Genomic DNA, 9,336 nt, shown 5'->3' on the forward strand with positions numbered 1-9,336 from the left:
GGGGGGGGATATCAGGCAAAACTTCATACAAAAATGTGTGTTTTAGGAAAAAGTTGCACTAAAATAAGGACTATTTGTTTAAAAAATTCAAGCTGACATGGAAATGCGGAGAACTGAATTTAGCATTGCAGACAGCAGGGAATGAGAAAGTGAGAGAAATTGAAACTGACCGTTTTGCCCCTTCCTAACGACTCCCCACCCTGGAAAACCGCCATTTGCTCTTACTCAAAGCAGACACTTTCGTTTCTTTATCACATTGATTTATTCTTTCCTGCCTCCTTCTCCAGCTGGAGGCCTGTTCAAAGCAGCTAACCAAGTTTTAAAACAGTGAGCGTTGAGTCCAGCTAAGTTCCAGGAACACAGGAAGTTGCCTTTATCTCATCATTTACTCCCATTCACATAAGCTCTTACTAAATAGGTTTGTGTTTAAAGCAGGCCCCTTTCATCCAGAACCATGAGGACTGGAATCCTTATTTTTAAGAAGAAGGCTAGACCTCAGTGGCAGAGCATCTGCTAGGGTTAATTGTAAACCTGAATGCCTGTATCAGTGGCAATATTGCACCAAAACCCATTACATTAGGCAAAATTGTGGAGTGATATTTCTGTTTTAAAACTAAAACAATTTAGGTAAATGTAATTAAATAGACATTTGATGTTTCTGTGAATACTGATGGTTGTTTCTTGGGTAAATAAGGGGAAACAAGAAAACATTTCTCCCCACCCCCGCACCCCAAAATATGGAGAACTGACTTGAAATAGGAAGAAATGAAAAACTGACACTGCCAGGTTCACCTATGCCTGCTCTCGAGTAGACATGCCTAGGATTGTGCTGCGAGGTGTCCAAGGTTTTGGGAATGCTGGGTTGGTGGGATGAGCAAAGGGGAGGCAGGGCGTCAGAAGGATGACAGAAGTTTGCAATGAAGTTTGTTTATTTCAGGAAACAATACAGCAACAGTAAGCACTAGCGGTACAGAAGAAGGCAGAGGTTTCTCTGGGGAAAGCCGGGATCGATCCACAGGAGGAGGAGTTGCCTGTACATCTGACTTCACAATGACCAAGCGTGTCTAGCAGGGGCAGGAGGAATCCAGCCGGGAACAAGAAGCTGCTGGCTGCTTTTCTCCTTGCTGGCCTCACCCTTCCTTCATTGTCTCTTTGATCCAAGGGAGATAGGCGGCGACACGCGTGTAAATTGATGGCGGGATTTGGAAGCCATAGGAGACGATTCCATGGGCCACTCCATTGCAGACCAGGGCACTCCCGGAATCCCCCTGAGCAGGAATTGTGGGGTTGGAGAGGGGAGAGAGAAACTTATTTCACATTATTATTCACCATTGCATTTCTATCACGCCTTTCCTCCAAGGAGTTCCAGGCAGCTGACGCAACACTTCCCTCACAACAACCCTGCGAGGTAGGCTGGGCTGAGAGATGGAGTGACTGTCCCAAAGTCACCCAGTGAGTTTCATGGGCTGCTGCCAGCAACTCCTGGCTGGTTGCTCAGGAAAGTACAAAGACAAGCGAGTGTTTCTTACCAACCGCTTTTTATCCAGTATTTACAGAGAGGGCTACAGAACCCAGCCTCTTGGATAATGGCGTTGACCTGAGTGAATCTCCACCCCCCTCTCCCACGTCCTCATTCGTCTCTCCCATGGGTGCTGCTAAGGGCCCTCTGTCTTTGAGCTCTTTGTTCTCCTACTTTCAAGGCTTGCCGGGTTCTGGGAGAGGGGGGTCTGGAATGCTTTCTAAAGACACGGTGTCCATTAGCTGTCGCCCCCCTGGTGCTTCCTCCTCCTCCTCCTCTCCCATTATTTCTCAACTTTCCCCCTCATCCGCCTCTGAGCTGTGACCCCTGATGTGAATCTGAACAGTCTTCCTCTTCCTCTTCCTGGAAGGGTCAAGCTGGGCAGGGGGTCTCCACCATTCCTCCTCTGCCCACTCCTGGACAGCAAGTGGGGATTTGAGCCGTGGTCTCTTGGGTCCCAGTCTGAACTGAAGTCTCCAGGTGTGCCTGCCTATCCCACTCAGGTGAGGGCTTGAACATCTGGGTGGACAAGAGCACTGGTAGATGATAGATAGATAGATAGATAGATAGATAGATAGATAGATGGCTTGCAAGCTTCATCCCGGCAGAAGCGCCTACAAATTAGTGGTGGCCAAACTTGGCCCCCCAGCTGTTTTTGGACTACAACTCCCATCATCCCTAGCTCACAGGACTAGTGGTCACAGATGATGGGAAATGTAGTCCCCAAACAGCTGGAGGACCAATTTTGGCCACCACTGTCATAGACTCTTGGGAGGGCATGGTCTCCTCCATTCCCTCTCCCCCTCTCCCAATTAACCTCCATCAATGCCAGTAGGCCGCACCACAAGCACAATCCTGCCTCCCCCTGCAGAAAAGGAAGTTTGATGGGGGTGGATTCAAACAGTTGTGGATTGAGCAGTTCTGGGCGGGGGGGGGGGGAGGAGAAAGCTGCAGAAAGATGGATCTGCTTCTGCAGGACTGAAACCACTCACATTTAGAGCTCAGTGAATGCACAATTAAAGCACAGGCTTCTTCCAGTGAACCCTGGGACCTGTTGTGCACCCTTCTCAGACCTCTGATTTCCAACCCCCTCCACAAACTACAGTTCCCAGGTTTCTGTGGGGGAAGTTGTGTGCATGTGACTGATAATCTGGCATGCAAGAACAACACAATCCGTTTTAAAACGTTGGCGTAAAAGTCTTCTGAAAGATCACAGAAGGATGCAAAGTGGAGACATTTTTAGAGTTGGGGCATTTTTTGTGTGAATTGCAAGAAGCAGAAAAACCACTAACATGGATTCATCCTTGCTCTTCGCCTTGCCCACAACAGGCAATTGCACTCTGTTTCCATTTAAATCACCACAGGGATCGCCCAAGTGGCCCCCATGGGTGCAATAGTACTCTTCTGGTCCTCCTGGGGTCTCTGGATTCTCTCCCCACCCCTTAGTGCTGGTGACTGCCTTTTCCTCCCTTGAGAAGTATACAGAGCTGAAAGGGGGCGGGGGGGGGCTCCTTCCCCACTTCCTCTTTCAACTCTATGGACTTTGCAAGGCTCAGATGAATTCCACCGGAAGGGACCAGAGGTGGCGGCACCAACAGCCCTCACTCAAAGATCCAAAGGAGCCCATGGGCCTAAAAAAAAGATGTTGGCAGCCCCAAAACTTTTAGTAAATATTTCTAAAAATTGCATCTCTGCATATGAATTAGCATGTGCAATTTTGTAAAATGCATGGGCTTTTGTTCTGCAAAGCTGTCTCCTTGTTTTTGACAATGACATGTGGGCGCCCTGCTTACGTTGCTGACGTCGCAGAGCTTGGCCCGGCTGCCGGCGCACACCATCCTGTCGGTGAGTTCCGGAATGAACTGGAGGCACTTCCGGCGGCCAAGGGCGGTGACATTGGTCTCAAAAAGTTTGGAGCTGCCTTCGTATCTCGCATCAATGCGGCCCCATCCAGCCACAAAACATTCTGTGCCTTTGAGGAGGTCGTTTTCGTTTTCCGGTAATGGGATGACTTGGACGTACTTGTTGATCTTGGCTTCACGGTCGAGCTTCAGGGAAGGAAGGAGGAGAAGAGGATGGTCTGAAATCGGCAGGCTTCCAGAGAGCCATGAGACATCACAGAGAGGGCACTGATAGCTCAGGGTGGGGGAGAAACTATATCCACTTAACGTTTAACGTTAATTTAATCTGTGCTTTTGGAAATAATGGGTGGTATCTAGCTAAGTTCTAGATTGATAGATATAAGTAAGTCATGTCCTTTAATTTTAATCTGCCCAATCCAAGTCTGAAGTTGGATACAACCCAAGTCATTCATCAAAACATGGCCTTCCTTTGAAATTCATGCTTCTCTGAATTTTGCAGTGCAAATTTCCACAGCCAAGTAACGTGCACGTAGAGTGGAAATATGTATATACCAGGGTAAAGTATGCATACAAGTGCATATAATTGTGAAAAACAAGCCTTATGAGGAATGGTTGAGGGAGTTGGGTATGTTTAGCTTGGAGAAAAGAGGACTGAGAGGAGATATGAGAGCCAGCTTCAAAGAGCTGAAGGACTGTCACACGAAAAACGGAGCCAGCTTGTTTTCTGCTGCTCCAGAGGGCAGAACCCGAACCGATAGAGTCAAATGACAAGAAAGAAGAAGAGTTTGGATTTGATATCCCGCTTTATCACTACCCGAAGGAGTCTCAAAGCGGCTAACATTCTCCTTTCCCTTCCTCTCCCACAACAAACACTCTGTGGGGTGAGCGAGGCTGAGAGACTTCAGAGAATGTGACTAGGTAAGAGTTGCGTGGCGAGTTCCCAGCCCCCCCCAGTGAAATAATGACACGTGGCACAATTATTGGTTACAGGTGATGAGCGGTATTGGCTTAGGCATTGGTCCTAACAGACTATATATGTCTTCAGCCCATCCGCTTGAGGTCCGGGAAGGGTTAACCACCAGTCAGGGGAGTCCTGCTGATGTACATCAACTAGGAACTCCCCCGGGGTCACCCATTGGGGGCGTGCCTTAGGCCCTCACCTCCATTGGCTTCAGACAGGGCCACGCCCCCCAGAATCCTTTATCGGACTACCCTTCAATATGCGGGGCAGGTGGTGATGGTGCTACCTCCCCTCTTCTATCTACAGAACTATATGAATGCCTATCCGCCAATACCCAGAAAGTTGTGACGGTTTGCTACGATTTGCTAGGCAAAAACCAAGTGGCTGGTGCCAATTTGCCAAGTGCAAAAATTCCTACCAGGCCGCTCAATGGCGACCAACTGAGGTCCATAGCAAGGTCAAGGAATGAAAACCTTATAGGGTGGGAGGGTGGGGAAAGCGGGAACAGCTGATGAGCGGCAAAGAGGGAGATCCCCAGCCGCGTCCTGCCTTAAGTGGGGCAGGCCACGCCCCCAGAGCCAGCCAATTGGCTGGCCAGGGAATGACGCGGCTGGGAATCCCCCCAATCGCTCCAGCCCTGCGCACATGGTGGGGCCGTGAAGCCCACAACTCCACCTCCTTTTAGGGCGGAAGTGGCTCTGTTCAACAAGGGAACCTGGGAAAGTGTTGGACTCTCCTTCACGGGGGGGGGGGAGCTTAAACATAGTTTGGATAGCAGAGACTCTTTAGCTATGACTCTTGCTTTGCAGGGGGCTGGACTGGGTGACTTTTGGGGTGAGGCCTCCCAGCTCTACAAGTCTAGGATCCTATGAAAACAGCAAAACAAGAATGCCTTCTATTAGGGGGAAATTGGGCTAGGGAAATGTGCATATTAAGCAAATTTAAAAATGTCAGGAGGAATTAGGAAAATAAGATATGCGGAGGAATTAAGAGGGACAGATTGCCTCCCTGCCGGCAACATGCCTTTGTTGTGATTTTGGAGGTTTTTGTTTGTTTTCACTGATCAGATAAAATGGGGGGTGGGGTGGAATTTTGATGGAAATGTCCTCCGATAGACACTTTACCTGAGTATATGCCTTTCTGTAGACGTAACTTGACTGGAGAAATACATTGCCGGTTTCAGAGATGTGCTGATTTTGAAAAGGTGGCTGTGTTTGGGTTTCTGTATTATTCCAAAATTGCCAATAGGTATGTGTGCCTGTACAGTGGACCTTCGGCTTATGTTACCCTCAGGTAACGTAAACTTCAGGTTGCGAAAGCGGCAAACCTGGAAGTGCTTCGCCCCACGCGCATGCGCAGAAGTGGTCTCTCCGGTTGTGAAAACTTCGGGATACGGCCGGACCTCTGGAACGGATCCTGTTCGCAACCGGAGGTACCACTGTAAATACAAAATTTATTGAATTTATTCCCCACCCCTTGCAAGAAGTGGGCTGCATAGAATATCAACCTACTACCTATTTGACTTGACTTGTCATCTTACTTTTCTGTACAGTGGTGCCTCGCAAGACGAAATTAATCCATTCCGCGAGTCTCTTCGTCTTGCGGTTTTTTCGTCTTGCGAAGCACGGCTATTAGCAGCTTAGCGGCTATTAGCGGCTTAGCGGCTATTAACGGCTTAGCGGCTTAGCAGCTATTAACGGCTTAGCGGCTTTAAGAAAAAGGAAACAAACTCGCAAGAACTCGCAAGACGTTTCGTCTTGCGAAGCAAGCCCATAGGGAAATTCGTCTTGCGGAACGACTCAAAAAACGGAAAACTCTTTCGTCTAGCAAGTTTTTCATCTTGCGAGGCATTCGTCTTGTGGGGCACCACTGTATGTGGATACAGAACGCTATTTGCAACCTGAAATTTGACAGTTCCATAAATAATGACATATGCATTTCGGGCGAAAGCACCAGTTGACAATCTTTCTCCATACCTTTAACAGAAGGATGTCGTTGAAGGGGGTTCCAGCAACCAGCATATAATCCGGATGCTGATGGTAACTTTTGACTCCAAACACCTGCTGGGTGCTTTCGACGGCCTTCAGGTCATGAGCACCCAGAATGACGGAGATATCTCTTTAAACAAGAAGAGAATCAACAGAAAGCCACAGCTGATCCCCCCCCCCCGGCTTCCATATGTAATCACATTCGCCTTAGCATTTCTCCATCACCCTATTTACCTTCTTTTTATGCTTAGAGAAATTAACTTTAGTATTTGTAAACCAGTATCAAAAATCAACATTACAAAATATTTTAAATCAAAGCTGCAAACATTTTCAAATCTTTACAATGTTCTTTCATGTACTGTATACCGTACATACAACCGTGTTTCCGTGCGCTGCTCTGGTTCGCCAAAAGCGGCTTAGTCACATGACCCGGAAGCTGTCTGCGGACAAACGCCGGCTCCCTCGGCCTATAGAGCGAGATGAGCGCACAACCCCAGAGTCAGTCACGACTGGACCTAATGGTCAGGGGTCCCTTTACCTTTACCTTTATACAGTACATACAGTACATTTTTAATTATTTCTATGCAATTTTACACACGTTCTACTTACCCAGTCTAAAAACCTTTTCAATTCCAAAGTCAACTTTTTAGCCCTCTCATTTTTGGAAGCTGAAAGTCTAAAAATTCAAACCCGCTCTGCGTTACCACGACTCACCCATTGCAGTGGGCTGCAGTCAGGACCCACTGTGGGGCCACGAGGAATCCCCCACACATGAAACCTCCGCCTCCTTTCAGAGCTGCCACGTACGTCCTTGTATGTGGCTTCGATTCACCACCCCCGACGATCTTGCTGCGGAGGCTGCCTGGAATAGAGAGACCAGAGTCACCGATTCCACCACACCGTAAAATGGCGTCAATCTCGGAACCGTCAAGGTAGGACTTGGGAGAGAAGGAGTCTTGTGAGGTGGGCTTGTCGGCTTGTCTATCCAGCATATCTTTTAAGAATCTTAGCCATCCCAGTTGGTGACCCTCACCATCTCCAGTGGGAGGGAGTTCCATAGTTTTAACTATGTGCTGAGTGAAGAAGCACTTTCTTTTATCTACCCTGAATTCCTCAGCATTTGCCTTTATTGGATGTCCACAATCTCTAGAGTTACGAGACACCGGGGGTGGGGGTGGGGACCTTTCTCTATTGTCGTTCTGCTTGCATCAAGTCCTCCATCAAGTCACTTGCCTTTTCTGTAAACTAAGAAGTCCAAAATGCTGCAACCTTTCCTCATAGGGCAGTTGCTTCAACCCAATGATCATAGAATCGCAGAATCCTAGAGCTGGCAGTGACCCCCAGGGCAATGCAGGAATCTCTACGGAGGCATCCCTGACAGATCATCCTTGGCTTAAAAACCTCCCGTGGAGGAGAGCCCTCCGCCTTCCGAGGGAGACTGTTCCATGGTCAAACGGCTCTGGCCATCAGATTGGATGAAGTCGCTACTCACCGCCAGTGTCCAAGTGGGCAGACAAAAGGGCAAAGAGGAGGAAGCAGAATCTCCCCGGCTGCTCCATCGTTCTGCCTCTGAAGTTGAAGGAAGGGACCGGACTGGCTCTCTTCATGTGACATCATGTTTTATAGACTGGCTACCGGCAGCTGGAAACGGTTTTGCACGACCACGTAATCTTCCTCTTCCTTTATCTGTGATCTGGATCTGACAATCGTTGGTACAAGAGGCTTACTTCTTGGAAGGGAAGCACTGAGCAAGATAATAGAGCTGGGCTGGGGTTGCGTGTGGCCCTTGTGACTCTCCCCTGACCATGCCTAACACCCTCCGTCAGTCTTTTGGCTAAACATGGGCCCTTGCTTGCCCGGGTGGAGGATGAAGCGGGTGAAACTTTTTTCAAAGAGGGCCAGATTTGATGAAGTGAACATGCGTGAGGGCCGACCGAAGAGCTTTTTTTAGGATTGAAGTGTTTGGGCTTTTATTGGGATTTCCCCCCAAAGATGTCCCCTGGTCTAGGAACTACCCTACTGAGCAAAAGTAGAATTTGCATTTGTTGCTCCGCCCACTTTTGCCTCAGGCCCCGCCCACCACTGGGATGTGGCCCTCGGAAGGCTGCCAGGACATTCGCAGGGAAACCGAAATCCTTGTTTACAAAGCTATTGTACTACCAACCTTACTGTACACTTGTGAAACATGGACCACTTATAAACACCATCTCCAACTCTTTGAAAGATTCAATAAACAGTGTTTCCAAAAAATTGTACATATCACTTGGGAAGGCAGGCGAACTAATATCAGTGTACTGGAAGAAGCAAAGATCACCAGTGTTGAAGCAATGATTCTTTAACATCAACTTCATTGGACTGGTCATGTGGTTCGGATGCCTGACGATTGTCTTCCAAAGCAACTACTCTATTCTGAATGCTGGTGGTCAACAAAAGAGGTTAAAAGACTCTCTCAAGGCAAAGCTAAAAAAATGTAGTATCAACACCAACAATTGGGAAACACTTGCCTTCGAGCGCTCTAATTGGAGAACAGCCTTTTCCAAAGGTGCCATGGGCTTTGAAGACACTCGAACTCAGGACGCAAGGGAGAAACGTACTTAGAGGAAGGCATGCTTGGCAAACCCTCACTGGGATCAACTCCCGCCCGGAAGCCAATGTCCTCACTGTGGAAGCATGTGTGGATCCAGAATTGGCCTCCATAGTCACTTACGGACTCATTGTTAAAACCGTGTTTATGGAAGACAATCTTACTCGGTTATGAGGGATCGCCTAGGAAGAGGCCTTGTTCTGAGTCACAACGCTGGCCCACCGAGCCTTGCTGACCCTGGCTGACAGGGGACCTACCCAGTCCCAACTGGAGATGCCACTGGGTGTTGAACCTGGGATGTTCTGCATGCAGTTGCTTCTAGAGCTCTGGGCACCTGTGCGCACCAGTCTAGTGTCTAGGCACCTATTCCCGGGTCTGCGCTCCAGGAGCAGCTGCAGCCACAGCAGACCACTCTCCCTCCC

General features: G+C 48.6%; 1 protein-coding gene across 1 annotated transcript; it reads right to left on the bottom strand.

Moving 5' to 3' along the window:
• Positions 1-911: 911 nt before the first annotated feature.
• LOC308467137 (mast cell protease 2-like) lies at positions 912-8,883 on the bottom strand. Its single transcript, XM_080988560.1, has 5 exons — positions 7,823-8,883; positions 7,045-7,192; positions 6,319-6,460; positions 3,313-3,567; positions 912-1,268 (listed from the first exon to the last, which is right to left on the bottom strand). Exons 1-5 carry the CDS (start codon positions 7,935-7,937, stop codon positions 1,131-1,133), a joined length of 798 nt encoding a protein of 265 aa, XP_080844686.1. The 5' UTR covers positions 7,938-8,883; the 3' UTR covers positions 912-1,130.
• Between the last annotated feature and the right edge of the window lie 453 nt (positions 8,884-9,336).

This window comes from Podarcis pityusensis (genome assembly GCF_964106645.2).
Source record: "Podarcis pityusensis genome assembly, chromosome: 18".
Classification (NCBI taxonomy): domain Eukaryota; kingdom Metazoa; phylum Chordata; class Lepidosauria; order Squamata; family Lacertidae; genus Podarcis; species Podarcis pityusensis.

Bases quoted from the DNA above. Each gene is read 5' to 3' on its own strand.
- LOC308467137 (XM_080988560.1), bottom strand. From the start codon at position 7,937: ATGAAGAGAGCCAGTCCGGTCCCTTCCTTCAACTTCAGAGGCAGAACG. The intron at 6,461-7,044 runs GTGAGTCGTGGT...TCTTGTTTAAAG, and splicing joins ACTGCAGCCCACTGCAATGG to AGATATCTCCGTCATTCTGG. The intron at 3,568-6,318 runs GTATGGAGAAAG...CCTTCCCTGAAG, and splicing joins ACGACATCCTTCTGTTAAAG to CTCGACCGTGAAGCCAAGAT.